This window comes from Charadrius vociferus, unplaced genomic scaffold, assembly GCF_000708025.1.
Source record: "Charadrius vociferus isolate BGI_N301 unplaced genomic scaffold, ASM70802v2 scaffold90, whole genome shotgun sequence".
NCBI classification, from domain to species: domain Eukaryota; kingdom Metazoa; phylum Chordata; class Aves; order Charadriiformes; family Charadriidae; genus Charadrius; species Charadrius vociferus.
Window position 1 is genome coordinate 9,485,558 of NW_009647222.1, and position 13,436 is coordinate 9,498,993.

A 13,436-nucleotide genomic window follows, 5' to 3' on the forward strand; every position below is an offset into this window, starting at 1 on the left:
GTGTCTGCAAAAATGTAGGTAAAAATGTGAGAATGCTCTTAGTGTCAAAATGATGCTATTAATTTAATAGGCCTTGACCACTTTTTTATTCATTTGGCTTAATTTCTAAATCATTTATAGTTTCTCAAAATTGTTTCTTATTAAGTGACAGATACTGTGTTCAAAAAAAGCTATGTAGTGCCATCTTGGAACAAACAAACCAAGCAGTGGAAAGCCACTGAATTAAGAAATAACATTGCTTTGATTTGTTACTGGCAGAACTTCTGGTCCTACGCAGAGCCACAGAATGAATAACGTGAGAGGATCCCAGTCCTCAGTGTCATTTTGGTTTTTCATTGCTGCCTCAGCAGTACTGTGGTTGAGCTGGAAGCAAAGCCTGAGCCTACCACTATACAATATGTGCACAAGTGATATTTATGCTTCTAGATCCAATGTATAATCTCATATTTAGTGAGACTTCCCAGTGCTCTCTTGAGGGTCTCACTGGTGCAGACTTGCTGAAGCCTTGCCCACGTTTCCATGCAATGAATGCTGCAGGAACATTCATCCTTGGTGTTCAGGCTGGTCGGGGTCTTTTCAACAGCCATAGGTTTGGGGAGACTTAAATTCATAGAATCATAGAATGGTTTAGGTTGGCAAGGACCTTGAAGACCATCGAGTTCCAACCCCTCTACCATAGACAGGGACACCTCCCACTAGACCAAATTGCCCAAGGCCACATCCAGCCTGGCCTTGAACATCTCCAAGGATGGGGCCTCAACAACCTCTCTGGGCAACCTCTTCCAGTGCCTCACCACCCTTAAAGTGAAAAACTTCTTCCTAATGTTTAATCTAAACCTGCCCTCTTCCAGTTTATAGCCATTCCCCCTCGTCCTATCACTACATGCCCTAGTAAAAAGTCCTTCCCCAGCTCTCCTGTAGGGCCGCTTTAGGTACTGGAAAGCCGCAATAAAATCTCCCCAGACCCTCCTTAGAAATTCCCTTCCTATTGTCTTACACTGCTCAATCTAGCGTTCACAGACAGTAACAAGGAATTTTTCCTTGCTTTCTCTGGGAACTGGATCAAAGCACGAAGGATGCATGTAGCTAATTGTCTGGGCTTTTCAAGAAAGAACCTATAGTTAAAGTGATAATTGAGCTAGCAATGGGCCAATGTTTAGATTTACCAGCCTGACAAGTTGTTTGCATCTTTAATTTGCTCAATCTGTTATTTCTTTTTCAGTAGCTAAACATCTCCATGTAGAAGTAGTCAGAAAAACCCAGCATGTTCCAGGCACTGAATAACTCTAAATATTTTATTTTTCTGTTGTAGGTTTAGTTGTAGCCAAAGAACATGGAATAGGTAGGTGCAGCTCTAAAAAGGGGATATTTAATTTTTCTGCCTGTAATAATTTCCCCACCTTTCTCTGAATTCTAGCACTAGGGTAAGAGGCCAGCATGGCAGTGGAGAGGACCAAAGTGCATTATTGACATGAAGTATAGGTATAGATGCAAAAGTGCAACCACTGCATTCCTAATCCACCTCTCTTACCTCTCTCAGATTACTGGCCTTCATGGCAAGTCTATCAGTGAGACCATCAGGAATTAACAGCTGTAATCTGGTGTCCACCAGAAAGCAGACAAGACCACCAGAATGTTTTTGAACAGGCTAGCAAACATGTATTAGAAAATTGCAATTGCCAATCCTGCCTAGCTTTGTCAGATGACCACAAATAAGCCATCTATCTTTTTCACACTGCTTTTGGAGCTATTGGGCCTTTGTAATTTGGGCTGTTTACTTTGTTCTCAGAAATATGATTGTGCTTAACCACAGAAATTTTATTTGCCATATAGCTCTAACGGATATGTGTAAGGTACCAGCAGGGAATGCTATTGCTATAAATTGATATCTATCCTTTGACTTCAGTGGAGTTACTATCATCTGGACCAATTTTTGTCATTGTAACACTGTTTTGCAAATTTCCTGAGGTGGTTGTGCCTGATTTCACGGCCAATCAATAGGAATACCTTCACTGAGTTCCACGGGTATCATTTTCAGCCTATGCAGTGGAATGAAAATCCAGTAAATTCATAAAAGAACCACACTTACGCTCTTTTGCCCTACTACAGAAGATGATGTCTTGGGACGTTCAGGTGGAGAAGACACGCGTGGGTCCTGCATGGCACGGGTAGCTGGCTCGGTAGAAGTTGCAGAACTAGTTGCACTGGGAATGACTGATGGCATCGTTACAAGTTCTGAGCTGAACTTCTTCAAAAAGTCCTCAGACTTCAATCATCTACCAGCACTGAAATCTACTGTGTTCCAAAGATTTTCAAACTAATGAAGAAGTAAAACATGAATTTTGTAAATGCAAGTTTTACAACAACAGAATCCCCTTATGTACTAAGGATATGACAAAACGTGTGAAAAAGAAAGGGAGAGGATGCCTTGGAATAGAAGGAATCCTAGGGCCCATCTTATTAAAAAAAAATAATCACAGCTTCTCTGCAGAAGCCTGCACAAGGCTGGGAAAACAATGAAAAAATTATTTCTGCAGGACATTTTTTAATTGAATTGGGCCCTTCGTGTGCTGTTTAAACTACTAAACCCTGCGATTAGACACAGTGATTGAGCTGCAGTATAGAAGAATAACGCTTTAACATGAGATGTAAATCAAATACATGGTGCACCTGTATCCTGACTAAGTACCATTGAGGCGAATTTCTGATGCTATCAGGTACACCTAAGTTACACCACCATCTCGGGAGGCCATTAAGGTTCCTCATTTATTGTATTTGCATAAACAAATTATTTCACCCCGAGGGCAAAAATGAATGAGCACGAAAGAACACAGCAGGAAATCTTTGAAGCCTTTAGAATCACGTATAGTTACAATGTATGGCCAGGAACTCAACCTCTACAATACAGCCAGCCTACAGAAGACCTGGGTGCAGCTGCTGATACCCTTGCTTCTGCTGCCTGGGGAGGTCCAAGGGGCTGCTTGGCCCGGCACAGGGCAGGTAGCCCACCCTCTGGGCTACACATGGAATCGTAAGGACAAGGCTGGACTGATTTTCTGCTGAACAGCACTTTATTCAGTAAGTTGCTGCACTGAATTAAATGGGTCTACTCACGATATAAGCTACTAATCAAAGCAAGGATTATCACAGCCTGCCCTTAAATGAGCTGCACTCATTTTGCGAGTGTTTCAAGAGTCATCAGTATGCCTTTTTAGGGTCTTCATTATTGATTTTTAATATAAATCTAATTGGGAACCTCAGATTGCTTTTGATTTCATCTTTTTCGGCAGAGACTTAAACCCTAAAGGAAACTAGTCACCTCTTTGATGCATGTGCCAAGTTGCAGTCAAACTTCAAAGGGCAAAGGATACAGTTTGAATTTCCTTTCAACTTTCCCCCATTGGCCTGGCTGCTACCACATTATGAATTATAAACAATTCTATTTTGCGCTTGTGATTATACTTCACACTTCATACGATGATCTCAAAGTGTATTACAAACTTCAATTAAATAGAACAATACCCTGATGAGCTGGGTTAGCTATAGTTAGAAACTATTGCAACACCCAACGAAGTTTAGCCATTTAGGGGATTGCAGATAGTTCAAGCAAGTCAAAGGAGTTCAAGCAGAGAAGAGAAAAGTGCCTATGATAAAAAGGGGGATGTCAGTTGGCGACATATTAATCAACACCTTGCTTGCAGTGTGTTTACCATCCTTGGCCTTTTACGAAAAAGGCCACAGTATCAGAAATTCAGAAGACCAAGACACCAAACTTCAGGAAGAAATTCTTCATCCACTACTCGATACAGACTCCAGCTGAGCCTTGCTAATAGCAAACGGTAAGTGGCCATCATCCAGAGAAGGATAAAAGAAGACATTTTCTGTGAAGTCATCCAGACTATGACTATTAGTAACACTTCTGTAACAACTCCGAGCAGTGACAACAGCCAGAACGGCAGGGGTTTGGATTAGCAGTGGCAAACCCTGTACCCAGATTGGAAGGCTCTCCTGGGGCATCTTCATATAGATATACGTAGGCATATCTTTGAGAGGCCTGTCAAAATCAAAATATCTCTGGAGATACAGGGCTCGAGTCTCACTCACACAGAGGCTGCTGCTTATATAAATGAGGCTCCCCAGGCCTGCTTCTCGTTGCTATTATGGATGACAGTTTCTATCAAGATTTTTTTTTTTCTTCACTTGTCTGAGGTTCTTTTAAGTATAAAATAGCTCCTGTGTCCCTTTGCTTCTTCTTGATTGTAAAGTAGACAGGATCCAGTCTGGAGAACTCTTCAGCTGGAGATGCCTGCCTTACTGCTTCCAAAAAAGGAGGAAAACAAGGGATTTTTCACAGCTCAGGAAGGTGCGTGTTCTTCTGCTTCAGCCAGGGCTCATCCCAGTGCTTCCACTCAGTGGTTCACAGGGGTGAGGAAAGAGTATCACCACATTTTCTCTTTTACTTAAACCCAGCGTTGAGGCTTCAGGTTCAGATCTGACACTTGCACTTGGTACCTCACCAGAAGTGTGGCTGCTACGAACAGAGCACCAAGCCAATTTGGGGTTTTTTTTTGCTATTTTCAAGGCGGAAGTGGAAAATATATTTTTTTTCAGTGCTTTCATCTGCAACTTTACACAAGCGCAATGTCACCTGATAACATGGCAGGCTGTGCAATCTCTTTGCTGTAATTACAATCAGGCCCCGCTCCTGTCTGCAATTTATAGTCAAAAATGCTGGGCCAAGAACTCAGAGGGTATATCTGCAATGAGCAAAGTACCAAAACAATTTTCTGTAGTGCAGACGTGCGTACATTTTTGGAGGCTCTCTGTCTTGTCTTTTTGTTTGTTACCAAACAGCATTGATGCAACCGTGAGCATGAAGGTTAGAGTACTGTTAAGTAAAATCTGAAATCTTTTAGTCAAGGTTCTCCCTGTTTTATTATTCACCTAGTCTTTGGACTAGGAAAAATCACATTGAACCAGCATTAACAAATGTAAAAAAAATGGGTCTTACAATTAAGTTCAGCAGAAGCAGAATCTTATGACTGGCCCCTCAGCTTCCCCTGACATTAGCACTGGACTAATTGGGTGGTTTGTACTGCCAGATTCACGCCATGACTTCAGTCACTCAAGCTAAATTCAAGGTTACATAAACTCTGCTGATGCTAATCTGGGGGAATCTTTACCCCAGAAAAGTAGCTGAGAGGTGGCCGGGAAATGTCAAATGCTTGCCCCTTTCTTTGTCCAGGGAGGGCAGGACAAAATAGCTACTGAGAAAAAGGAATTTGCATTAGCTCCCCATGGAAATACTTTTTATTCCATGCTGAGAAGGCTTTTCCCCCCATCAACTGGAAGTGGATTAACTGAAAACTGAAAAAAGAAACTTTTAAAATAGCAAATATACAGATAAAGAGCTAGTGAAAGAGAACTACTGTGCTTTAAATTCACACCTTCACTATTAGCAATAGCATCTCCATGACTTTGCTTTAGAAAGCCTGCGATTATTATAGTTCATAACCGTACTCAGAGATAAGGAAAAAAATAACCTCCCACAAATGTAGCAACAAATGTTCATGGAATGATAGTCTTAAAACATTTTCATTTCATCCAAATTTTTAAACTAGTTGCCTATACACAACAGTATGCAAACACATGTCTCTAGCCATAGCCAATTCACCCAGTTGTACACTTAAATTAACAAGACAAAATAATACGGTTTTCTTACTTGTTCTTCAGTCAGCTGATGATGTCGGTTACATATATCCCAGAACTCCTCTTTTGATACTGTATTCTCTTTTGAAGAGGCAATATCTTTAAACTCCTGTGCAATTGTGTTAAAGCCAGCAGTCACTATTTCTTGTACCTGTGAGAGGATGCCTCTCTCTGACAGCTCCCAAGAAGATTTAGGTGGAATGACTTTTTGCCCTTCCTCAGTCTAGACAAAAAACATACACAGAGAATCAGTAATGGATCCACTGAATAAATTATGGCATTATGGCATCGCGGTATGGCATTCAGCCAGCTGAAGAGGGAAATGTCCATGGAGAAGGCGGCCTTCAAGATCCCGCAGGCAGTAAAACCTGCTTCCAGGAATTCTGGCTTGCACCACAAAAGAGAAAAGGGGCTATGCAAGTAGTTAAGGGAAAAAATAGACTCTCTATAAATGTGATCCAACTGGTGACAGGCCAACAAAAGCACAGGATTCCAAGACTGACCTAGACTTTTACAAAGGTCTAAAAAATTGGGTGATCTTACAAAGAGGGCTATTCTGTTAATGCAGAAAAAAGGGAAGTGAGCGCTAACTAGCCCAAATATCCCAAATGCATTCTTCTCATCTGAATAGTCTTTAGCAAGCAGTGGAAATCTCTTTGATTGAAAAGGCACTTCAGGCCTGAGATGAAAGAGAGGGCAATTATTTCCCTTTCCTTTCTAAGTTTCAGGTATATTTATGGCGGTACTTTTTAATCTGGTCATCCATGGTAGGGATACTGCAGCTAAACGATGCAGTGGAAGGCTGCAAAGGTACAGAATATGTGAGAGGAAAGCAGAGAGGGAGTTGCGTACAAGTGTGTTAATGATAGCACCAGATGTGCACAACCCCTTTTTTTCAGTGTGTTGCTTTCAAATCTAACACTGGTGTACGGCTTCTAAAATCTGCCACTGGAGCTTATTGCTAACTAAACCCCCATTATGCATCATTCTGCAGGGTGGAAATCCACACTTTGAGCAAATACAGCAGAAGGTCATATGACAAGCAGAAATAAAAAGGACAAAGTACAGTTGGTTGGAATAAACTGCAAAGAAAAGCACTGTTAGGCTTTGATATGGGCATACCTGAGAGTATAAAAAGTCTCACTGTGCATGCAAACAGCTACATTTCATAAAATTAAATATCAATGAAGTCTATTCAACATTTACATTCAACCTTCCGAAGTAGCAGCAAACTTCAATTTTTAAAATGAAACCAAGTTTTACTTATAAAATTAGTCTTAAGAATGGCACAATGTGGAATAACAATAATAATAATAATAAAACGCAGTACCAGAATTTTGAAGAAGAAACTACTTATTTTCAGGAATGAAAGCCGACTTTATACCCACTGCAGTGTCTAAACTAAATATGTAAAATATCTTGAAAGCAAAGTTTTCACAAACACAAGTGGCAGCCAGTTTTACTATAGCTGTGGTAAGAGGTCCTGGTAAAACAAAACAAAAAAATATCTGGTTTTGATTCAAAGACGTTTCTTTAGAGCATGCTAAATGTTACTATTATATTTTATATCCCCATGTTTAAGCATATAAGCTTTGCCACCTTCTTGCTCCATGCAATATGAAATACCAAAAAAGAAACAGATGGCTTTTGGTCCTGTGCTCCTGTTTCCTTGTCACATCTCACATGATCATTATAACTGGATGGAAAAGAAAATATGTTTCTTACAGAACTGCAAGAAACCTGCATCCTAATCAGAAAAGACTCCACTATCTTCAGATGCAAATAACACTTTTCAGTATTAACCGTGCTTTACATAAAACATATGTATGGGACAGACATTATGGCTGCTTTATTAAGAGAAAAAATATGAGAAGTGTAATCGTGCATACAGACGGGGACGCCGGTCCGTGCTGTAGTCAGGAAATGAAGATTGCCGGGCACGGTCCAGCACAGGGTGCACTTTCTGCCTGCCTGCTATTACTGCAACTAAAAAACACCGCACCACTGTGTTTAATTATTGTAATGAAGCTGAAGACTTATGGAGAGTGTTACTGTGCTGCAACCTTTTAAAGAAATGTATTTTGTAAGTGCAAGCTTTCCTAATATATTTAATTTCAAAAGTTTTTTGTTTATGTCACGAGACCGAAAGCACTTTGATCTTAAGATGGTTAGAGAGCCAATAGATAAATAAAAAAATCACTTGTTCTTCCTGTAAACCACAGCCTGAAACTAGAAAACCTTTTATGTTTGGTTGTATTCAGTTTATATTCAGTTATATTCATCTACTACATGCAGTTAGTACATTCAGCGTATCTCTGTGACTCTATCATCTGCAGCCAAAATAATCACCTTTAGCTGAAATAACAGAGCTGAGCCTAAAATCTCAGACTCTGGCTCAGGCATCTGGACATTTAAGTGCCATTTCTCCATTTGAAACTAACCTTATGCACAGCGCAGGTACATATCTTAGCTTTGCTGTCTCTCACTTCAACCTCAAAAGGGAGCAACAGGAGCGAAGCTGCCTAAGAGCTGTGCAGCGCATGTCCTAGCAGTGCTTACACATCATTTATAGAAGAGTTTTTGTTGCATGAGAAAGAGATTACTTCTCTTTTAGCTGGTTTCCTGATATACACTGCTGCCTGCTCCACTCATCCCTTCAAGCTCTGTGTGGATATCACTCAGGAGTCCAGGGGCCAGGACTCTGCAGCCCACTCCGTAGCTTCTCAGAGTACCGCACGGTCTCTGAGCAGTACCTGCCCCACGCCATGGCCAGATGCCCACTGCCACCGTAGGCTGTGAAGTCCAGATTAACTGACTGTCCTGCTCAGCTCTTCACAGGCTTTCTTCCCCTTCCTAACAGAATTTGAGAGTACCTTGAGACGACCATGTAAATCCACTTTCATCTCCTGCTTTCACCAAGGCACTGGTAATGGAGGGCATTATTACGAGGCTTTTCTTATGGGCTACCCTATGTAGCTCACTTGCTGTTCAAAGCAGGGCTCTATTTTTCTTCTTTAGAAAGTTCCCTGCACAGCCTCATGTCCTTTTCTATAAATGGCATAACCATGCTGATTAGTAATAAAAGAAGGCTCCTCCACCCACACCTGCTCAGTGAAGCTCTGTTCTTGCAGCTCCTTCCTATTTCTGGAAGAATTTCCATTAAGAGGAATTCTTAATTAGAAAGTAAATCGGTACATCAAGATAAATTACAATTTCTCTGGTCCTCTTCCCTGCCCTGTCACAAGTCTGACCTCTCTCCCTTTCTGGGGAGGCTCAGAAAGCAAAGGTCTTGGGAAACCGCTTACACAAGAATGCCCTTGTATCTCCCCCTGAAAAAGGATGCATTTTCCTTTTTGTACGTGAGAATGACCTTTGCCAGAAGTAATTATCCTTTTGACAGTTTACACAGTTTTAGAGGCTACTGTGCTTAGACCATGGGCCCTCCTTTACCCTAGCAACACATATGTTCAAGTGGTTTTCCATAAATGCTCTTCCTTAAAGATGTGTGGAAGCAGCAGAGTTAGTTGTCTGAGCGTGGATTGGGGTGTAAATGCATTTTCTTCTCATGTTCAGATAACCAGTAATTCATCAGCCGCCAAGTTCTAGCTCGCAGTCTCAGCACTATAGAGAAGCTTGTATTTTATCCTTGGGTTACAAGTAGAGCTGTATCCTCATCTGGCAGTGATCAGTCTAGCTCCATTAACCTGAGTGCTGATTTACGCCTGCTGAGGATTTGATAACTGGTGTGCAACAGGAGCTTGCAATAATAAACCCAATTATAAATAAAAGATGAAAACTCCATTGAGGGTCATTCTGTAATGTACCATATTCCTTTTGGCCAACTGTTTGCAACAAATTCAAGTTTCGAGGTCACATTTGCAGGATAAAATATTCCTGGTAGTGTTTAGAATATGTAACGGCACACGATGGTTTGACACAATGATTTGACACAATAAGTCAAAGGTGGCGCACGTGCCAAGCTCTGCCTTGTCTAGAAAAAAGCCACATTCCTCTAAATGTAATTAAAATAACTATTGGATTAAATAAATACGAAATACGAAGCCTAGGTAGGATGGGTAGAGAAGCAGGAGCCACAGCGAGGCTTCCCTGCTTCTGTCTCCCCGGCACTGTCTAATCCATCAGAAGTAGGTCTGATGACCTAATACTATATTCCTTACTTTCAATAATCCCTACTTTCTCCTTTTCCTCCTCTCTTAGTAATTATAGAGTGAAAAAAAGGTTTCCTTCCCAAGGAACCATTTGCCATTTTAAAATTCCATTAGACCCTTTTCTTCATTACTCAGAAGAGAGAAGGAAAGAGAGGTAAAGCTTTGGCAGGCGCTGTCAACAGGGAAAGACCCCAAAACAGATACCCCAGCACAATGAGGCACAGCACATTGTAGTAATGGGGAGAGCACTGCACAGGAGAGCAGGGGCAAGGAAGGGGAATTTTCAAACCAGTTTCACCATGGATAAAGAGAAACATGGAGTTAGCTCATGGCATAAGGAAAGCTTTAACGTTCCTCAACCTGAGGCAGATGTTATACTGGAAAATAGATGCCAACATGCAGGTATCCCAGAAGGGGTATCTCCCTGGAGCACAGCTGTTCTACATGAGAACAGACGAATTTTGTGGTGCTGTTGGCTGAAGGCAGGGACATAATCAGCAGGCCTGCTAATCTCCGCTGCTGGTGCAAGGGGTCATGACTGATGACAGACAGTTGTCTGATCAAATCTGTGGCCCAGAACAGGAGGCCTCTGAGGTTCAACAGACGAGGATAGTGAGAAATGAATAAACCTGTAAAACTCCCACCCCCAGGACAGGGAAAAGCACCACCTCTGTAGAGCAGGTCCTGACGTATTCCTGGTGCAATTTCATAGGCAGGTCATGGCAGTAAAATGAACTTCAGCTCCCCACGCCTTGATGCAGTGCACAAGGGCTGGGCTAGTAACACTGCTGAATTTAGGAAGCAAGGTTGTGGAAAGACTGAGGATGTCAACTTTCTGTTGCAGGGGTTTTTTGAGCTCTGAAACTATACAGCCACAACAGATAGACCACAGCATTGCACTCCGCGCATTTAATCACTCCCAGGTAAATCAGTGTTTGGGGAGTCACGGCACAGCCACCCTCCATTCATGGAGCTGCTAAGCTGTGTCAGAGCTGTCCCCTCTGTTGATTTAGGAATAGTTTCCGAGATCACAAAGAAGCTGTTTTGTTTGTATTTAGCAGGAAGGGAATGTTGCAGCTGCTGCTGAGTGCAATGTGACGTGAGAGCAAGTGGATGTAGTTCTGTAGAATCTCCACCAGCAACATGCCCAACAAAGATGGAGACAGTGACGACGTACCCATGCTTTTCACTAGCGAATAGCAAAAACTACTCCTCAACCTCAGTCCTGGGACCTTGAGGTACACTCCTCCCAGTGCCAGGCTTCAAGAAGACATGTGAACTTGCTATACTGGGGGAATCCTCTCACGGGTACCGATCCAAAGAGAAGAGGGGTGCTGTCTCTGACAGGAGGAGCATCGAGGATGAACAAACAAGCCTGCAGTTTTGCAGACAGGTTGATTAGTTGGAACTGGCTGACAACAAAACGCACTCAGCTGGTGAAGACGGCACTCTGCAGCATGAGCCAGACTGCAGAGAAACTCAGAACAGGAAGCTAAACACAAACAAAAATGGAGAATTTAGTGTGGACACAGAAAATGCAGGACAAAGCTAAATTGAATGACTGATTTGATATTGAAACGTTCTGCAATTTTTTCTGCAAAGAAGTCCTGAAAGTGAATCTGATTTCCATATTTCATCATTTAAGGTGAAATCCTTTTTTTTTTAAAAAAAAAAAAAAGCTTTGCTGCATATGTTTCTACACACTCCAGTAATTCCCTTTGTCAGCTGAGAGATGCACGTGTCAGCATACCCCTTGTTATCTCAATTCCTGCCCTTGAATGGGCACAAGTGATGGTCTGTCCCTTCTCTCTGTCATCTCCTCAAACTGACCTGCTCTCTTTCTACTCACTGCTGGACTTGACAGATAAAGGTACACTAAACTGCAAAGTGCAAATCACTCAGCACTCTCAGCTCCAAAAAGGCTAAACTACAAGTTGTTTGGCCCTGATCATAATCCTTCCTTTCCCCATATACTCCCCACTATAACGCAGCTCTGCTGATCCTGTATGGACACCTTGCTGTTCTAGACCTGACCAGCATGCCCTGGACTATCACTTTTAATACATTTTTTACTTTTTTTTCCCTTCCACAGCTGAAATAGTTCAGTGTGAGGAAGGATATGTGAGTACTTTTTTTTTTTGGGGGGGACGGGGACGGACGACGACGACATCTGATTCCCAAGTGCACCTTTCATTAGGCTGGACTGCATTAGCCACTTATCCTAATGCAGAATAGCTCCACTCAGGCCTTATTAATCACAAGACTGGCAGGTCAGTCAAGAAAAGTTCATGATGCATATTCCCAGATCCAGGGTCTGGACTTTTACAAATAACCTCAGAGAGTCCATTGGTGGTTAATAGCATCCCACCTAAGACAATGTCCTCTCCGTCTCCTTCCTCAGCTCTTCTGCACTTGGTTAGCAATGTCAAAACTAACTGCCACACCTTGGTTCTTTCTTATCTGAATATTAAGATGCAATCATATTGCTTAAAATACTTTACATTTCTTTAATTCTATTTTCGTCCAGTATAGCCCTAGACCTGTACAGAGCTGTATTTCAGTGGGCATCCTGCTTATATACAGCTGCTGTAATGTGTATTCTAGAGAGTTAATCAGAATGTAAAGCTCATCAACATATGTCAAAGCCATCAAAAGATCCATGTGATGCATAAAACATTTAGAAATAATTTCCGCAAGATTTTTTTCATCTCCCCTTATTCAGCTGTTTTCTAGCGAAAAAATACAGCTTAAACCTGTATGGCTTTTGGGTTTGTGAATGTTTGCCTTTGTGGTTGTGGGTTTTATTTATGAGGTGCCATTTGAGACAAAAGTCATCCTAGGCTCATACTTTACTAGTTCAGTAAATTTTCCATACTTTAATGATCAAGCTGCATACTTTACTTGTTACTTTTTAATATACTTCAGTGATCAAATTGTATAGCATAATGATCAGTTTTCCTAATGTGCCTGAATGAGTTGCATACCTCATTAATTTAGATACATACTTTACAGGCCAAAATTGTAGCGTGTTTGAATGAAGTGAATAATTTAACAACCAGCCTTCTCTCAGAACCTGCACAGGAGCCCAGGAATACGTGTGAACCCAGGGTGGGATGAAATTGCAAAGGTGTGGGAAATTTTGGGTTGGACCCAAAAGGAAAACATGAGATTTGAGAGCATCTGGAAGCTGAACCAGCACTGTGAACCTGGTTCATACTTGTTTTGTCTTTTCAAAAATGTTCCCTTGTGGATTGATTTGGGATTTTAATGATGGATTTATCCCTTCTGCCCCTAACATAGGGCAGAAAACTGTTCAAGGTGAATGCTCAATATTGAAAAAAGCAGTACAGGCTCCAGTCCTGTCATGGATCAGGTACCTCCTGAAAGATGTGGAGGTAGCTTATTTTTCTGCTAAGTTGAGGTGGAAAGTATTCGGGGTCTTGGAGGACTAACTGTTAAAGAGACTTCATGTTAAAACGTACACCCTTGCAGAGTTTGATCCCAGGAGTGTGGAGCTTGTCAAGTTGTTATGGAGGCTTAGCACCTACTTGGAGGATG

At 41.6% G+C, this 13,436-nt stretch overlaps 1 protein-coding gene across 1 annotated transcript in view; it reads right to left on the reverse strand.

The window, feature by feature from the left end:
• EFCAB6 (EF-hand calcium binding domain 6) overlaps positions 1-13,436 on the reverse strand; it is a 130,806-nt gene that overhangs the window by 7,791 nt on the left and 109,579 nt on the right. The window contains 1 exon segment of the mRNA XM_009879780.1: positions 5,723-5,932. Coding sequence (XP_009878082.1) covers positions 5,723-5,932 — 210 coding nt within the window.